This window comes from Panthera uncia, chromosome F2 (genome assembly GCF_023721935.1).
Source record: "Panthera uncia isolate 11264 chromosome F2, Puncia_PCG_1.0, whole genome shotgun sequence".
In the NCBI taxonomy this organism is placed as follows: domain Eukaryota; kingdom Metazoa; phylum Chordata; class Mammalia; order Carnivora; family Felidae; genus Panthera; species Panthera uncia.
Genome location: NC_064812.1, coordinates 16,111,256 through 16,131,048, shown reverse-complemented (window position 1 = coordinate 16,131,048; position 19,793 = coordinate 16,111,256). Strand labels below are relative to the sequence as shown.

At 46.7% G+C, this 19,793-nt stretch overlaps 1 protein-coding gene across 1 annotated transcript in view; it reads left to right on the top strand.

Moving 5' to 3' along the window:
* FER1L6 (fer-1 like family member 6) overlaps positions 1-19,793 on the top strand; it is a 140,637-nt gene that overhangs the window by 53,488 nt on the left and 67,356 nt on the right. The window contains exons 18-21 of the mRNA XM_049633507.1: positions 3,437-3,614; positions 7,193-7,317; positions 12,520-12,654; positions 16,174-16,323. Of these exons, the coding sequence (XP_049489464.1) occupies positions 3,437-3,614; positions 7,193-7,317; positions 12,520-12,654; positions 16,174-16,323 (588 nt within the window). The remainder of the gene's footprint in view (positions 1-3,436; positions 3,615-7,192; positions 7,318-12,519; positions 12,655-16,173; positions 16,324-19,793) is intronic.

The following is a 19,793-nucleotide window of genomic DNA, read 5'->3' as shown; positions in this document are numbered from 1 at the left end:
CCCATCTCTTGCTCCATTTTCTGACTTGCCAAGACTTCCCCTGTTTTTAAAAGCCAGCCGGCATTCACCAGGACCTCTGGAGGAGGTGGGTGGGGCTTAGGAAAGGCTAAGACTGTAGCATTCTGTCTCATGCAGTTGGTATACATTGGTGATCGTAGTTTTTCAACGCACGTTTGCTTTCTTTAATTATTTTGTTTCCTCTCCCCGCCCCACCCCCCCACCACCTTACCATGCTATTCTCAAAAGGAAAGACACTGCAGTGGTTGGTCAGGCTTTAGGAGCACACAAGAGAGAAAAGCAACTGGGGAAGTGAGGGAGCCAGGGGAAGACACCCCAGGCTAAACATGCACATGCAGTTGAACAGGAGATACTCTTTCTGAAAGCACTTAGGAGCATGCTCAGTCATGTTGCGGGGGTTCCAGCTGGGATTCCCACGTGAGATATCCTGCAACGTCTTGCAAGCAATTTCAGTTTGTGTGTTTTTTAAACGACGGGTAAACTGCAAACTCTAGGAGTCCATTAGTGGTCCTTACGTAACATTTCCCAAGATGTTAGCTGAGTTATTGGTCCTAATCGCGAATTCACACACCCGTGTTGTTTTCACAACAGCAGGAATGAATGATGCTTTTGCTGTTGTTTTACTTTAAGAGTAAGCAAAGGATATCAGACCTGCTTGGGGCAACGCAGATAGGAAGTTAAGTCTTGTTCAAGTACTTACCACTGTGGTCATTGACCAGCAGGATCAGCACCATCAGGGAGAAATGCAGAATCACAAGACCTACTGAATCAGAATTTACATTTTAGCCAGACACCCAGGCAGTTCACGCAGATAGATCAGTGTGTGAGGAGCCCTGGCTAAGAGTATGGGCTCTGGAGCCGGGTAGAGCAGGGTTGAGTCTTGGGTCATTCTTGCCTCACTCTGTGATGGTAGACACTCATCTTAACCTCTCCGAACCTCCATTTCTACATCTTCAAAGTACACATAATAAAGATATTTACTCTTGATTCACCATGAAGATGAATGATAACCTGTGGCTTGTTAACAGTATGTAAGTACTAAGACACGGTGCGTGCAGGGAGAAACATGAGAGAGACCTAGGACTGTATAAGCACTCAACATGTGTGAAGCAGGATTGTTTTTAGGAAAATAAATTAATAAGCTGACAAATATTTATTGAGTACTTCATGAATGCCAAGCAGTCTTTTGGGGACGTCACTGCGAACTGACAGATAAAAATCCCTGCCTTTGTGAATCGATATCCTAGTGATATCTACATATGGCAAAGGGATTACTTTTTATTACAATAGAATAACCGTAGGCTCTCATAAATATTTGTTTTATTGAACAATGCTCAATGCATTTTAGCTATTATTGTTATGGTTATTACAGAAGTGATGAGTTGAGGATTATTTCTTATAATTTTTAAAATTATGAGTTGCAGAGCGGTTATCTTTACCAACAACAAAATGACCTTTTTTTTTTTTTTTTAAGCTGAGTAAATAATGGCATCCCACTCCCTAAAGAATAAAATCTGAACTCATCCACATAACGAGCAGGATTCCTCATCCTCGTCTGTGTCATTCTTTGCCCCAGCTCTTTCTTTTCTAAAAACTTTTAGCAAATCCCCTCCTGGCACGGAGTGAGCACTCACTAAACATTAGCCTGTATCACCACTGTTAGTTCCCACCCCTGTGTCTTTGTTCATGCCTTCCCTCTTCCTGGGATGCTTTCTCTACTGGTCCAGCTCCTGAAGTACCCACTAAAGCCCAGTAAAATGTTTGACTCCTAAAAAAAAATAGAAACACCTGCTCCTACTTTTCTGTTCCCTTCGTTTCTCTCTTACCCTTGACCTTGCATTGGAATAAAGGACTGCAAGTCGGTTTCCTTGTGAGCCAATGAAGGGAGGCCCCGGGGCGGGGGGGGGTGTCTTGATCATTCTGATGCCTTCCTGACCCCACCGCTTTAGTGAGGCCTAATGGCCCTTCAGGTAGTTGCTGAACTGAGTTGCTGAAAATCCATTTAAGGGACCTGCAGAGCGAAGAGAAAGGTAAACAGCCATGCTCAATTTTGGATTCAGATGCTCTCCACGGGTGCCTTGGAAATTGTGAGAGCATGCTGTGGCCTCTCATGTAGGATTTTGTGATTCCTTCTGGAAAAAAAGTGGTGCCGAAGAAAGTGGACAATATCGATAGGAAATCCTAAGAAACGCTAAGTGACACTTAGAAAAGTCAACGAAATCTGGAGAGGTAGCTACTCTAAGAATGAAGATCTAGGCAGCAGTTCTGAACACAGCCACGTCTGGGGTTGGGAACCCCCTCAGTGGGGAAGGAACCCCCTACTCCTGGTGACTGAGGAATAAAGAAGCCACGCTACACTGAGTTGTATCCTCCACATCTTGAGAACACGTTCACCCACACACATTCATCTGTATGTGCACAGATTCAGACCGCCTACACGAATACACACGTGAACACGCAGATGCAAACACACATAAATATAAATCCAGATCCGAGTACAGTCAAAGGGGAGCATGCAGGGTGGAAAAGGAATTTGAAACCACGCTGCATGAGGGGGGGATGAAGGGACTAGAGATGGTTAGGCAGGAAGAAGGATATGGTAGGGCGGGTAGGTCCCTTCAAGCACAGGGAGCCTGGCCTATGGAAGAAGCAGCACATGAGTCCCTCTGAACGAAGCAAAAATGTAGATGCTGTGGTTGGGATTCGAGGTGCTTGGAAGTTCTGGGAAGGGATATTTCTTTCTTTCTTTTTTGGGGGGCGGGGGGAAGGATATTTCAGCTCAGTGTGGGAAGAGGCAAGCTTTGGGGGTAGAGTCTGGCATCGAGATATGGAATTACCTCCTCTGGGTTTTGGTCCTGGTTCTGTCACTTGAAAGCTGAGTGATCTAAGGGAACTTCGTTAACCTCTCTGAGCCCGAGTTTCCTCATATATACAAACAGGGGCAATAATCATACCTTCTTGGTAGATTTAAATGATCCAAGGCTCAGAAGTGCCTGTTTTAGCTTCAGGCCCACTAGACCTGGATCCTCCTCTGGGACCGTGCATGGTGGCAACTGGGGTCATCAGTCTCATTTTGATACGAGATTACGGGGCGCCTGGGTGGCTCAGTCGGTTAAGCGTCTGACTTCAACTCAGGTCATGATCTCGCAATTTCTGAGTTCAAGCCCCGCATCCAACTGTCTGCTGTCATTGTAGAGTCTGCTTGGGATCCTCTGTCCCCTTCTCTCTGCCCTCCCCAGCTGTGCCCTCTCTTTTTTCACAAATAAATAAACATTGAAAGAAAAAAAAAAAAAGATTATGTCCTGAGAACTGCTCTCTGAATACCTGCCCTGGGTGTGTCCCCAGATCCACAGGACCTCTTTTCTCAAAGAGTGAGCCTCCTCCTAACAAAGTGGTCTTCCTCGTAACCTTTCCCCAGCTTCCTGGAAAACGGCCGGCTGGTTGGTCAGTGCAAGCGAAGGTCGACCTGTACCTGTGGCTGGGCTCCACCAGACATTCCGGTGCCATTTTGGACAACTTGCCAGCAGGCTATGAAGCAGAGATGTCCTCCAAAGTGGCTGGCACGCATCAACCCCCGGCCAGCCTGCTCTACCCAGGTATGATGCCCACCTGACAAAGAGGGTCAGTAGGTGTCTCCAGTGGGTTTCTGAGAAAACAATGAGAAGGACGGCATGCATGGGCTGTTTGCACATTATTTTAGGATCAACTCATTTCCCTCTTAAAATATAGTTTCTAAATTTTCTTCCTTACCTTCCAATTGTCCCATCTCAAAAGAATAAAGTGAAATTGTTAAATACATCTGGAGTAAAAGTTATAGTTTTCTGCTAATGGAGGGCATTGCAACTTGAGTTTCTTGGTAGGCAGATCATGTGGACTGAGTTTGCATTTGAAGCAGAAGATGCCTTTTAAAACACATCAGTAAGTTCTTATGCTGATATGACCTGTGCAATTCCTTTTACATGGCACTAGGGTTTTGACCTGTAAACAGCGGGCGTTTGCATTTGCCAGTAATGACCCAAGGGGAACTGGTATCACTGGGGTCCCTTGTGTTTCTTCAGCTTGGTTCCTGATGTGGTCACTTTGAGAAATTCAGCGTGCTTTATATAATCCTTTCTTCTATGCAGATAGTTTCTATGAGTGCCATTATGTTTACATTTTCATATCATTTTGGATTTTGTTATAAGTATTAATGTCTTACAGTAGCAATTTGCTTTCTCTTTCCAAATTGCTTCAATTTACAGGATCTTTGCTGCTGAATTCAGACAGAATAGATGACAGTTTTGCCTTAACTTCAATTGAAGTTAAGTTTTGAATCGAGCCATTGTTGGAAACACAGGAGAATTGTCCACAAATCCAGGCTTTCTTTGTTACCCAAGACTCGTTTGATGTTGGTTGACCTTAACTGCCAATGGAATCCAAGTGGTTCCATAGTTAGAAGGCTCTGGAGATATTTATCCAGAGGTTCAGCTCATGATTTCTGTGCCCGGTGTCAATGTATAAGAATAAGGAAAGCTCAGCCCTATTTGGAAAATGCATGGCCCATACAATGTACCAAGCATTGTTCCATCTACTTTATGAATTATATTGAATTTACTTGTCACATAAACCCTGGGCAGTTTCTTCATTTTACAGAGGGAGAAAGGATGTATCAGAAATGCTTGGAATTGTCCAAGATCACACAGCTAGTAAATGACGAAGTCAGCTTCTCCAAACTCTGCTTTATTTCCATTGCTTTCCATCCTGTCTTTAAAGAGGTCTCATCTTGGGGCATCTGGGTGGCTTAGCTGGTTAAGCATCTGACTTCAGCTCAGATCATGATCTCGCAGTTCACGAGTTCAAGCCCCATGTTGGGCTCTGTGCTGACAGCTCAGAGCCTGGAGCCTGCTTTGGATTCTGTGTCTTCCTCTCTGCCTCTCTCTCTCTCTCTCTCTTTCTCTCTCTCAAAAATAAATAAACCTTTAAAAAATAAAAAAAAAAGAGGTTTTATCTTTGGGTGAAAGACACTCATATCAAATTACCTTCTAATTTCTATAGATTCTATCTCTGGAGATCGAAGGTACCCAGATATATTGCTGTCCCAGCTGCTAACAATTCAAAGGAGAAGAAAGACTTTTTCAAGAGCTTTCTGATCCTCTGCAGCGTGTTATTTTCATGGAGTGACCTAATAAACTTTCTCCGCTGTGCACTGACATTGATGGCTTTGGCTGCCTTCCAAACCCACTGGAGAATTTTGTTTCTTCACTCACTTGGTGCTTCAGAAAATATCCATCCAGCCAATAATTAGCTTGTACCTACATATGGCAGGCATGGTGGGAAAATTAGTGGGGGATGTAGAGATGAGAGAGGGGTCATCTGGCCCTCGAGTGGGGGCAATCAGACACATCTCTACCAACCGCAAGTAGAAAATGAACTACCACACAAAAGATGGATCACCAAATTGGGAGAGCGAAGAGGAAACTGACTTTATCAGTCTAAGGGACAGAGCTGATAAGAGGTTTCAGAAAAACAAAAACTTTAACCAAATAAATGGTTCCCCCTAGCGTTGTGCAGCATACTGCCTACGTGGCTGCAGCTGGGGGCTCTGAGGGACACTCAGGTGGCCCCAGCTGCCACCGTCACAGGTCACATTACAATGAACAATAGTAACAGCCACACCAGCATCTTTATACCACTTTTAAAGTTCTTCCCATGTGTCAGGCACCTAGTCCTTTGATCTCCTACATTAACCCTCTGAAGAAATATTATTACCCCCATTTTATAGGTGGGAAACAAAGGCACAGAGAGGGTTAGTAACTTCGTGTGAGTCCATATACAGACTTGTGTGACATAAGCCTAGGAGTGGCATGGGAGGGAAGAAGAGGGGGCATCTGCATCCTTAATTTAACAAAGTAATGCTAGTCAAACTGGTATGGAAGAGTTCCTGCCTCCCAGTTCCCACATCAGTGCAAAACACTGATATCCTGAACACAGTATAGTATTGCCTTTGGGGGAGACAGGGAACAGGATTGGGTAAGGGGGTAAAAAGGAGCAAGTGAACATAAAAAACGAGGGGCTTTACAAAGCCCCATAAACCCAGGAATATGACAAGTCAGCTCTTACTTGGGATGCCCCCACTGAACCCTCATCTGCCCTCACCTGCAGCCCCCTCTCTGCTCCCATCCTGTCATCAGATGTGCTCACTCCTGCCTTTAATTAACCTCCGTGCCCTCTGCCTGTATCTCTCACAGGACGCTAGTTCCTGGCCTCCTGTCACTGGGATGTGGATGCTGGTCTTATATTCTGCCCTCTTCCTGGAGCTCCCCGAGGGCAGAGGGCAAGGGCTGTCTTAGCCACTTCACAATCCTTAGACTAGACCGTACCTGGTACACAGTAGGCGCTCAAGATGACATTGGCTGGCTGAATGGAAGAATGGATGAGTGGTTGACTCGAGTTTATGGAAGCACAAGCTATTAGTGGAGCAGCCCCTTTCTTACACACACGTGCACATGAGGGCCAGTGGAAACAGGAGAATTACTAAAACACAAAACGTGGTCTTTTAGAGGGGCGCCCGGGTGGCTCAGTTGGTTAAGCGTCCAACTTTGGCTCAAGTCATGAACTCACCATCCGTGAGTTCGAGCCCTGCGTTGGGCTCTGTGCCGACAGCTCAGAGCCTGGAACCTGCTTTGGATTCTGTGTGTGTGTGTGTGTGTGTGTCTCTCCGCCCCTTCCCTGCTTGCACTCTGTCTCTCTCTCAAAACTAAATAATAAACATAAGAAAAAAATGTGGTCTTTTAGAAAGAGAAGGTGAATTTGGAATCTGACAGAAATGAAATCCAGGCTCTGGCATTTGATAGCTCTGCAAACCTGGAAAACTTGTGTAGCGTATTTTGTGAGCCATTTCCCTTATACATGTACGGGGATGATTATGATGATTATCTATGTAATCACAGGGCTCTTATGAAGATCAAAACCCATGATGTGGTGAGGGGGCCAAGGAGAATGCCTGGCTCCAAAGTTCCCCGTAGATACCCCCTCTCCCCCTTTCTTCACTGCTTCTGTTTCAGTCTAGAGGCGGGTGGTGCTCCCAGTCTTGGCCTCTGGACACACTCACAGACGCACACGGCACACAGACACCTGTTCGTACTCGCTGTTGGGGAGCGCCCACTGATGCCTGCCCGTTTCCATTTGTCCACAGCCCGGCATGTCTTTCAGCTGAGAGCGCACATGTATCAAGCCCGGGGCCTCATCGCAGCGGACAGCAGTGGACTCTCGGACCCCTTTGCCAAGGTCACATTCCTTTCCCACTGCCAGACCACAAAGGTAACCAGGGAAGCCCGCCTGCCTTCTCATGGCCCACAGCTGATCCGCAGCAGAGCCCAGCAAAGAAAACAGCGGGGGCATGTTGCAAATACCTGTGTCTCTGGGTATGTTGATTTCAGACGCCAAAGCACACGTGCAAGGAAGGATTGCCGTGCAGAAGGTCTCTTGTTCCAGTGTGACCCATTGTCCTGCAGCCGAGATAGCACACACCCATAGTGAAGGAAGGGGGCTGGGGAAGAGGGATGAGGAGGAGAAGGGCACATCTAGCCCACCTGCCCAAGTGCTGGGCACAAGGCCAAGTTCAGTGGGGGAACAAACACGTGAGAAAACAGCACACAGACATGGCTGCATGAGGCTTATGAACCAACGTTTATTGAGGGTTCATGGTGGGGAGGAGCGTTTTCCAGTTTTGTAGTCAGGAATCCCTAGACTTTGCACTGTTTTCTTTCTACTCACCAGCCGGGGGATTTGGGACACTTTCAAATTGTGCAATGTGGTGTCTCCCTCTGGAAAACACTACTTCCTAATGGATGGTGTGAGAATTAAAGGAAGTGGGTCTACACTGCTTTGCTCTGGGCTCTCTCCCTTTCCTATACACTGAGTGCTGAAAAGTGAAAGTGTTCCTAATCAGTGGACATCCAGTTGGACGCTTTTCCCATTAGATCATATTCTCCAAGGACTGACTCTGTTCTTTGAGGATTCCGTGTTCTGAGAGAGGAGAGTTCACAAAGGATTTGCTCATCTCTGGGAGTTAAGACAAACACCAAGGGCCCAAAGAGACCTGAGGTTATGTTCTAGGTCATCTACTCTCTGGCCACATTTACTCACTAAACCTCCATCTGTCGTCTTAAAATATGACTGTTGTCAAGAAGCCCAGAGTTAAGTGTATAAAGTGATTGATGAATGGAGGCCGTTGTATTGGCTAATGTTACACGGGCTGACATTTCTCTCCAAAGTGAGGCCTGTAACCTGGGAGATTGCGTTTGATTTGTGACCTGCAGACTGAGATCATCTTGTCCATTTCTCCATCAGCTGTGGAGTTTTTGCTCTGTGACAGGTCCTTGCTGGGCTCGGGGGCTGCACCATGAAATACGCCATAACGTAGGGCTATAGAAAGACTTCCAAGAGCCACGGGAGAGGGATTCGTTCTGTGGGGGTGGGAATCGAGAGAGACCCCAGAAGGAAGGTGACCCCATCCTCACTTAGTGAAGGAGCGTGAGAACACATGAAGCATGAGGGCTCCAGACTACTTTCTCTTCTCTGTGTTTTCAGGGGTAGTGCCTAGCTCAGTGATGACAGTATAGACTCTGGAGCCACATTGTTTGGGTTCAGGTCTAAGCTCTTTCATTTGCTTGTTGTGTGACCTTAAACAAAGCTCTCACGATGATGACATTGTGTCTATTTCCCAGAGGGTGAACCACCCAGGACAATGCCTTGCTTGTAATCTGTATGTGACTCCTTGTTATTGTCACTGAGGCTTCCCACCAGAAGCAAGGAGGATTCTCAAAGGGTGGACCCCTGGGGCCTTCCTCCATCTGCCACAAAACTGTGGGGTTCCAGACCCTGGTGATCTCGGGGCCCTGGACGGGGAGGGGGTTTGAGTGAGCTCATTGGGCTGCTATGTGATTATCTTCCTATTTTGCCTCTCTATACAGTAGCTTTATTTGATTCAGACATATCTCAAAGGAACAAATGGCATTTATCAAATGATCGTGTGAAAGGGAAAACAGCTTCTGTTGAGGCCTGGACTTTGCCTCTATACTTTTGAACCAAGTACCTAATTTTTGTCAGTAATAATATCTGCCATTTATCAAGAGCTCCCTACATGCCAGGCATAAAGCCAAGCATCTTATATGCATAGTTCACTACATCTCATGGCAGCCTAAAGGTGGATGTTATTAGTGTCCCCATTCTGCAGGTGAGAAGGGAAGGCTTAGGGACTATATAGGTGGAAGGTGGTAAAGCCAAGATAGAAACCCACGTTGGTCCAGTTCCAAAGCCACTTTGCTTTCCATTTGGGTAAGTAAGGGCTCTGGATTCCCTCTGCTGTTTCAGTGCCATGCTGCCTCGGAGCCTGTGTGTGACATGCCCCACTCTCGCACCCTTCATGATGGAGAAAGCTGACCCTGTGGTCCTAGCTGAGCTCCACCGTTCACCCGGTAGCCCGTGCCTGAACTGACCACACAGAGCTCAGGGGGAGCAGTCTCAGCAGGCCTGGTCCCACAACCAGTCCTCTCTAAAATGACGTGATGATCTGAAATATTTCAGAAGGGACACCCAGTTATTCCAGAGGTCACTGAGGATGTGGGATTTAGAAATCTCATGGCGACCAAAGTATAAAGGGAAAGGGAGACAGCTCCCCAAAGAGAAAGGCTTTGGAGCCAGAAGGGGAGAGGGACTAAGTGGCTTAAGAGGAGCCTCAGAGGACAGGAGAGGACATGGCAGAGGGTGGGGAGTGTGGAGCCTGAGATTTCAAGCGACCAGAGTCCTGAGGACACAGACAGTCTCTTGTTAGACGTGAGTACCCAGTGCACCAAGACCGGCATGTGGCAGGTGTTCAGTAACTGCTTACCCATTCATAAATACTGTGGTGGGGTCGAGTCGGGTGGGGAACGAGCACTTAGTGAGCACCTACTGTGTGCCAGGCATTTAATACGCTTTACCTCAGACAGTGGTCATAACAACTCTACAAGGTAGGCGCTAACCATTTACATGAGGGAAACTATGGTTCACGGGGGTGAAATCGCCTGCCCAGTTGGACAGAGGCAGGTATGAAACTAGGGTTCCATTCCAAAGGTATCTGATTCTAGAGCCACGCTACATCTGTAGTCTCTCACTCCTTCTTCAAAGTGTTAGCTAGTTGCTACCAAAGTCTCCCAAACGTCATCAAATACGGTCACAATGCAGAGCTCCTTAAGGAAGATCTGAAGAGGTGGAGCTTAGTCATGGGCACCTTGGCAGAGAAGTGGGACAATGTACTTTTGTTTGGGTGAGCTTTTGGGGGACCTTTGGAAGGTGGCCACATTGTCCTTGTACTCATGGGAACAACTCTGAGGATAGGCCAATATCCATGCATTTATTCATGCGAAGAGCTCTTGAGCACCTGTTATACGCAGGATGCCATATTGGTGCCCAGTACTGTGCCTAGCACATTGTATGCTGAATGTATTAATAGATACATGTTGAATGAATGAATGCTGGCCTCTGTAATCTTATCAGGTGGTATTTATAGCCCCAAGTGCCAAGGAAGCCGTCGAAATATTTCTACAGGAAAGATGCTGTGAGGATCATAAATTGCTTTGGTATTACATTTTTGTATGCGTACTGCGAAAGAGTTTGCATTTCTATTTTTAAAAGCAACATAAAAACCCAGGTTTCTTTGTGATGTCAGATAGCCATACAGGATAACCTTGCATCGCAACTATATAACTCCTGTTCATAGGTTAGACGAAGCCATTTTTCTCCTGTCCAAAAAGTTAAGGTTTTCTCTGAGATGTTATGTCAGAAACATCACTGTGTCTGAGGCATAGACGCAAAAAGCGAGCGAGGAAGGAAATTGTGGAATGCATATTTTTTTTTTTTTTAATTTAAAATTTTTTTTTCTCAACGTTTTAATTTATTTTGGGACAGAGAGAGACAGAGCATGAACGGGGGAGGGGCAGAGAGAGAGGGAGACACAGAATCGGAAACAGGCTCCAGGCTCCGAGCCGTCAGCCCAGAGCCTGACGCGGGGCACGAACCCACGGACCGCGAGATCGTGACCTGGCTGAAGTCGGACGCTTAACCGACTGCGCCACCCAGGCGCCCCTGGAATGCATATTTTTATGACTCACATAAAGAAGACGAATAAACAATTCTCTCCTGACCACAGTGCCAATGGTTTAATGTCTTGGCTAGAGATGACTCCTGATGTAAAAGTCTGAGATGACAGATTTATTCTTTGGAGTCCAGGAAGTTAGCTGGGGCTAGATCTCTCTCTCTCTGGCCCGCCTGGCATGCGCAGTGAGCAGTAAGGGTGTAGTTCAGAGGGAGTGTGGAAATTCCCCAGGACCCAGCAGCCATTGTGCTGTGTTCACCTGTGAAATGACCCGTTTGTCTGCACATCCTGGGAAAGGGGGAAATGTTCCAAGACTAGCCTCACACATTAACAGCCTAGTTTCTGCCCAGATGCAGAATCTACCCATACTGCAGACAGCCCTGGTCTTCAGCTCTGTGAAACTGGCAGGTGTACAAGTATCCACATAACTAGAGTAGAGGATACAAGACCAATGACACCCCTCTGAGGGTAGCAGTTGAATGGCCTGGAATGGGGGGCTGTGAACCACTTTTGGGTGAGGCACTCACAGTTCCCAACCAATAATGCAGACTGTTGTCCTCTGTCCTTTGGTATCTCCATCTGTATGATGGACACAGCCAATTACCAATGTCACAGTTTGCCATCTTAGAAAAAAAGATGTCATGCAAAATGGTGAAGGTCATTTTGAAGACGCTGGTTCGTTCAATGCAAATGTCCACAAAACAGTACAATTCCATGCAAGGAATATTAGAGTTAACCCCCACTTTGAGTATTTGAGGACAAAATTTTATTTGCTCGTAAGTGAAGCATCACTAGATCTCCTTCATCCTCAATTTGCCCTCCCATAAAACAGAGATAATATTTGCATCTACTTGGTGAGGGTGGATGAGGCTAGCAGCCTGGGCTTTGGTACCAGATGAGTCGGGTTGAATCCCAGTTCTGCCACTTTCTGGCTCTAGACAAGTGAGCCTTGGCTTCCTGATCTGTAAGATGTGAGGAGGTAACTGTATCCACCTCCCAGGACAGTTGTGAAGTTTGAACGAGGCTGTGCATGTAAAGGGCAACAGCTGGTACCCAGTCAGTACTCAACACAGGGGAGCTGGTGTCGCCAGCACAGCGCTACTGGGAGGATTGAGTTGAAGTTATGTATGCAAATAAGGTGTTAATCATTGCAGGGGCTGTACTCATGAACTTCTGTAAGCTCTCTGGGGCAGGGAATCTGCATCCCCTAGCATCTAGTCCCCAGTGGTAGTACATCGGTTTGTGTCATCACTTGGATGTTAAAGGACTGAGCGAGGATGACGAGGTTCTCTTTGCCCTCCACAAGTAACTGTCAAAGGAATGCACCTCGCCCCCTACAACCCTATCGAATGAGCTTTTGCTTTTCTTTTGGCCCCACCTTCCAGGTCATTTCCCAAACCCTCTCCCCAACCTGGAACCAGATGCTGCTGTTCAATGACTTGGTGCTGCACGGAGACCAGAAGGAGCTGGCGGAGTCCCCGCCTTTGGTGGTGGTGGAGCTGTATGACAGCGACGCGGTGGTGAGTGTCCCGGGCAGTGCCGACTGGGCACTTTATCTAACCAGCCTGCGACTGCTCAGGGCTCTAGAGGTGCCCGGAGGCCATTCTGGGAAAATGATGATTTACAGAACCAGGAATGTTGGTGATGATCATTTGCTGTGCTAAAGGGCTTTTCACTCAGGTTTCCCATTAGTTTGCAAGTAGAATAGGATCCGGGTCACAAAACTTTAGTGGACACACTCTTGTTCAGGAATAAGATACTTGTATAGAGTCACCTGCACGTGTACCCAGCCCCCAGGTGTCCTATTGCTACTCAGTAGAAACGCTGAGTAAAAATGTCCAGGCATCTTGAAAACCAGAGGTGCTTACTGACCTTGCTTGGCTGGGGGGACCTGGGTGGGTATTGTCACCAAGTCAGCCTTTGTAGCTAGGTCATCTTTCTCTTGGTTTTGCTTCCAAGCCCTGCAACAACACATTTATCCCTATCCCATTTTCCGTTACGATGTTAACCAGACTTCTTCCTCTCCAAAGATGTCTGTGTTCTCCACTGAGTAGATTCAAAAGCTTACTGGAGGATTTTTTTTTTAATTACTATGACAAAAGTTCTTTTTTATTTTATCATTTTTTCTTCTTTTAAAAAAAATTTTTTTTTAACGTTTATTTTTGAGACAGAGAGAGACAGAGCATGAACGGGGGAGGGTCAGAGAGAGGGATATTCAGGGTCTGAGAGGTCTGTCTGCACTTAGAACCAATCTCGATGCTATAGAAAATACTGATGTCGGCCCCGCTTCAGATGAGTTAAACTGGACCAACAGAGAGCAAGACCTAAGTATCAGTACTTTAAAAAAAATTTTTTTTTAACGTTTATTTATTTTTGAGACAGAGAGAGACAGAGCATGAACAGGGAGGGTCCGAGAGAGGGAGACACAGAATCTGAAACAGGCTCCAGGCTCTGAGCCGTCAGCACAGAGCCCGACGCGGGGCTCGAACCCACGGACAGTGAGATCGTGACCTGAGCCGAAGTCGGACGCTTAGCTGACTGAGCCACCCAGGCGCCCCTTTTTCTTCTTTTTTAAATTAAAAAGTCTAAAGGCAAAGGCTTATTTATTTTCTTTGATGTCTTTACCTCCTCGGGAAGTTGCAGAAGCACAATATATCAAGTACAACAGTCGTTCCAAGAAGCCTTCCTAAAGCCCCGTCACGTCCTCAAGCATGCTGGCAGCTCTGACCTTGATTTAAGGTCAGAAGAGATTAGGATGGGAGAATTATAGAAGGTGAGCGGGGATTTCGGAGAGCACGAACCCCCTCTTGCTTCCTGGAGAAGGAAACAGAGACCCAGGAAGGTCAAAGGCCTTGTTCAAGGTCACAGGTAGCTGGAGGTAGAGTCAGAACTTGAACCTAGCCTCCTGTGTCCGAACTTTCTTGCATATGTGGGACTATCTGTAGCTGTATCCCTTCAGACACACATATTCTGCTTTTCCAGAATCACTCTCTCTGTACCCTGTTCCTCCAGCTATAAATTGGAGCTGTCAATTGTATATATTTAGGGAATATGAGTTCCACTGTTGGGCATATAGTACAAATTTTCTGTAGAGATAGTCACAAGATAAATACCTTTTAAATTTTGTTGCTAATGACATGGTTCCATTCCTAACTACTTTTTATTTGAAAACCAGGAACGATAATCAAGCATCTTTGCAAACTCTTAAACCAACCCGCGTGGCTACGTGGATTTCCCTTTGCTTTTCAGACCTCTTCCAGAGCCCCGTTCTACAATTACCTTCCTGAGCCCCACCCAAGCCAGTCCCTTCATAGAAACACAAGCCTACATTCTCACATTGAAATGAAAAGGAAAAGTAGGAGAGAAAAAAGATATGAAAACTTTGCCTCCTCTTCCTGGAGAGATACATGTAGGTGCCCAGAAGGTTCTGTTTACACCTGCAGCTACGCCGAGCCCACAGCCCTATGGTGATGATCAGATGATTACATTCTGACTCTGCCGGAATGTGGCTCCAATCTAGAGCTTTCTCTCACTCTCGTAGCTTGTGCCCTCATTAGGGCCTGCTGCCTCTCTAAGCAATGCGTTTATATTTGGCAAATTAGTTACTTGGGTTTAGCTTTACTCCTTTGTTTCCAGGGCAGTTGTACTTAATTATTCCCAGCTAGGACATGACAAAACAGTTCGACAGCAGACCGCTTGTGTCTTGACCTGTGTCATGCCATAGCTCCACCACGAACTGTCCACGAGGGACAGTTCTGACCCCACCTGTGGATACCAGCAGGCAGCTTTGTTTGTTTTAAAGTCAAAAATAATCACAAAATCATCAAATAATCATTAGTTTAAACTAAACACCATTTCCGCCTCAACCAAGGCTCTCTCTACAGCCGGGAACGCAGGTGCTGGTTTATGAGTCCAAAGGCAGTGGAGCAGGGCAGCTGCTAAACCCAGCGTCAGCCAGAAGAGAATGTGGGCGCTGGCCTTGTACTTTGGAAGTCACTAACCCAACAGCTTTCACTCAATAAATAGGTAATGAGTGCCTGCCCTGTGCTGGGGGTCACAGCAGTATGTAAAACGGGCAATGCCGCCACATGGAGTTTACATTCCAGCCATCCCTGAGATAAATGGGGAAGCAGCCCCAACCTCCAGCCCCATGCTGCTCCTGGGGGAAGCCAGCCCCAGGTTCTTGGGAGCAGGTATGGGAAGAGACAGGAGATGGTGCTATCTCATAGTGTTTTTTTGTTTTGTTTTGTTTTTTGTTTTTTGTGGTTTTTTTGGTGCTCATAGTTCTTAAAGAAACTTGCGGTCCGTATATATACATACATACAAAACTATCTTAGTGGCCTCTTTTATTACCAAGAAAAATAGAGCAGAACTGCTCTGTCACCTGAATATACTGACCTTCATCATTATCATCATCATCATCATCATCATGGCCATAGTCATCATATTACCGTGTATTGAGCGCTCAATGTATACCAGTCACTGTGCAAAGCACCTACATCATTAAGTCAAACCTCATGGCCCCATTAACAAGTAGTATTTTTAATTCCTTTTAAGGCATGAGGCTCAAAAAAGTTGATTAAATGGCCCAAGGCCATAGAGCTGGAAAGTAGCAGATTTGGGAACACAGACTCAGGTGTGCCTGGACTTCAAAGCTCACGTTCCTGACCACGATGGTGTCCTGCCCTGGAGAGCTTTGGGAATGCTTGCTGCCACCTTATTTCTTCTTTTCCCTTTCAAGTCTACCCTAGATAATCATTTTAACTTTCTTCCACTGAGCTCTATATGCTGAGAAGAGAGAACCCATAACGGCCTTGGGCCCAGAAGTTTTCCCTGGGAGCCCATATGGAATTTCCTGACCCCCACGCCTTGGTAAGGGGTAAGAGGCATTTGGCAGAAGAAGAGAGTGAGATAGTAGCAAGAGGGAGACACTGAGGCTGACGGCTTTGTCAAGATTATTTTTTAAAGTGCACTGATGCAGGTCAGAACCAGGTAGCTAACCATCGGGGACAAATTCCTTTCTTTTCTTTCTGCCTTAGGGGAAGCCAGAATATTTGGGGGCCACAGTGGCTGCTCCTGTTGTGAAGCTAGCTGACGAGGACTATGAGCCACCCAGGCTGTGCTATCACCCTATCTTTTGTGGGAGCCTCTCTGGAGGGGACCTCCTTGCTGTATTTGAACTGCTGCAGGTAAGTGAGCCAGAGGTCATTGGCCCCAGACATCTACCTCGTCTTCCCGGCCAGAGCATTTCCATGAAGCTGTGCTTGGCCACTCTCTGCTGTCCTGTGTCTAGAGGGGTCTCCTTCTCAGGATCTGGGAGCCGCCACTCAAGAATTCAGGTGACACGGGCTATTTCTAGAGCCCTTGTGCTGTATAGGTCAGAGTCCCAGGATGAAAACTCCTTCTGGGTTTGGCCAGCAATGCTTGAGCAGCCCTATATGCAAATCATGGAGTTCATACAGATCGTGGGAGGATATGAGGGAGGAAGGGAGCAAACTCGTGGGCACTTACCACGTGGGATGTTCAGTGCCTCACGTAACTTTCATCACATAGACCTCCCTCAAGCCTTTTGAGATAGGTGTTAGGATTCCCGTTTTCCACATTGTAAACCGAGAATTAGTGCAATTGTTTGCCCTACTTCATCATTCAGCTAAGACCTGAAATGAGACCTTTTTTTTTAAGAGAGAGAGAGAGGCAGGCAGAGAGGGAGGGAGAGAGAATCCCAAGCAGGCTCCACGCCCAGTGCAGAGTCTGACCTGGGGCTCAGTCTCACAACCCTGAGATCATGACCTGAGCTGAAATCAAGAGTCAGATGCTTCACTGACTGAGCCACCCAGCAGCGCCTGAACTGAGACCTTTCAAGCCTTTTGCTCCTTACACTGCATCACATAGTTTCCTGAAGACAGGGAGCTCTTAATCAGTCCCACTAAGGCATAGGGGAATTTATGAATATGTGCCTCAGAAGCCTTTTCCAGAAAGTAGAGGCAGGATACTGGGGCGGGAAGCTGAGACTCTCAGGTCTGACTGTCCAGTGGAAAACCAAATGGGACACGGAGAAGACGTGGAGAAGAAGCGATGGGGCCCGGGGGGCTGTTTTAGAGACCATTGCATTCACCGAGGCAGGTGGCACTATCCCTTTGGGTCAGACCAGTTCCTCTATAGGTAAGCCTATTTTTCAGAAATCCCATTTTAAAAAGTTCACTTGGTAGAGAACCTAGAAGGCCAGCACTCCTAACACAGAGAGATAAGGGAGAAGGAAGGGTAAGAGAGTCGGATCCCGTGGGTGTGGATCTCATTTCCACCACTTAGGTAGTACGTGACCTTGGGTAAGCTACTTAATCTCTCTGTTTCACTTGCAAAATGAGGATGATGATCAGTGTCCTGAAAGTGCCTGGCATGGAATAAACACTCAACTAAAACCACGTATTTTATTATTAGTAGTAATATGTCATGTAATATTAAAGCAAAATGTCTAGTCCCACCTGCGTATTTCAGGTGAAGAAATTGAGCTGGGTAGAGAGGTAACAACTTGCTCAACACGGCAGGTCAGGGCCTAGAATCTAGGTATACTGATTGATCCCCCTGATTGCTGGGGGGCCTGGAAAGCATGATGGAGCAGGGATAGCCGAGAGGCTAGGCACCCTTGCATTCAAATCCACAGTGCCCTCACCTGCAGCTGGGGCTTGAGTATGGCTACAGGGGTGAGTTCAAAGAATCACCCCACTTTGTGGTCTGGTTTTTGCTTCAGTTAAGGCAGAATTTTTTATTTTTTTTCCATTTTTTTTTTTTTTTTAGGGAGAGAGAAAGAGAGGGGGAGAGAGGGAGAGAGAGAAGGAGAGAGAATCCTAAGCAGGCTCCATGCTCAGCACTGAGCCCGATGTGGGGCTCGATCCCATGACCCTGGGATCCTGACCTGAGCAGAAATCAAGAGTCAGATGCTCAACCAACTGAGCCCCTCACGTACCCCAGAGAAGCACTTTTTAAGGATAGAATGGTTGCCTTAGAGAAAGACTGAGCTCTCTGTCTGGGGAACTGAAGCTAAGTGAACCCTAGGAGGACAGAGTAGTAGGAATTCAGGCATTGGCTCCAGCCCTACAATGGCTGCAGCCTCGGAAGGTAGGAGTGAGGACTAGAAACGTGTTTGTCTTACAAGTCGTAGGTTCTAGGATCCCAGGATGACAAACCAAGAGAGATTCTAATAAAACCAGCTCCCACCAGATGGATGCGTGTTACACAGAAACATTTGCTGTTAGAACTGAAAATGACCTTCGAAACCAGCTGGTCCCATCTTTCCTCAAGTGAAAGTCCTGGCAATTGTGGGCTTTCAACGACCGATTTTAGGTTGAAAGCAGGTAGAGCATGATAAATAATACTGTCAAACCAGTATGGAGGGAGTTTTGCCCTCCCCCTCACCCCCAGGTTTACTGAGATATAGTTGACATGTAACGTTGTATACCTGTAAGGTGTACAACATGATTATTTCCTATAGCACGTATTATGAAATGATGACCACGATGGAAGTTAGTTACCAAATCCATCTCACATAGCTATCGAACCTCACATAATTACCTTTTCGTGTGTGTCTTAGCAACTTTCAAGTATCCAAGTTAACTGTAATCACCATGCTGTGCACTGGATCCCCAGAACTTATTCATCTTGTAATTGGAAGTCTGTACCCTCCAACCAGCAGCTCCCAATTTCCCCCACCCCGTCTCCCACCCCCTGTCCGTGACAACCACCAGCCTACATGCTGTTTCTGGGAGTTCAGCTTTTTTAGATTCCACATGACAGTGAAATCATACGGCATTTGTCTCTTTCTCTGTTGACTTATCTCACTTAGCCTGACGCCCTCAAGGTCCATCCATATCGTGGCAAATGGAGTTTTGATCCTTGTATCTACTTCCAGCAGAAATTCCAGTTTGATGCCTGTCCATCTAGAAGATCTCTCTCTTCACTTGCAACCTTCCTTTTTAAGAAAGAGCACAGGCTTCAGGCTCAGAGCCTTTAAAAAACATCGACGTTACCAATAGGAACATTTCCCAAAGTCTCTGCTTCTTGGGACACCAGTCCAAATATAGAGAAAAGAAAGTATAAGAGATGTTTCACGGCACATAGTCCAATAACCTGTTTTGTTTTCATTGGTTTTATCTTTAAAGCTGCTTTTCATTTACAGCAAGTGGTACTTTTTTACTTAGCATCAGAAAGTTCCCTTTTTAAAAACAAAATATGCCTAACAAACATGTTCACTGGATGAAAGTACAGGCGATAAAAGAAGCAATAGAGGAATGGCCAGCTTGGGAAAACCAGATCTGAGGCTCAGGGCTTAACCAGGCTGAGGCTCAGGGTCAACGGACTGGGATTCAGTCAGCTGCTCTTTTCAGGACAGGAAGCTGCCTGACAAGCTCTGAGACTGAGTCCCCTAGTCCCTCAGTGAAGGGCTGGGTGACTGATCCCTACAGGCCCCCTGAGGGCTTGGCACCCTGGGTTTCATGGTCCTCCCTCCCTCCCTCCCTCCATGCTGAGGACCCCCCTCGCCCTTCCTCCCTCCCTCCCTTCACGCTGAGGGCCCACTCCCCACCTTCCTCCCCCCTTCCCTTCATGCTGAAGGTCCTCCCTCAAAGATGAGGGCCCCCCTTCCCCCTCCTTCCCTCCCTCCCTC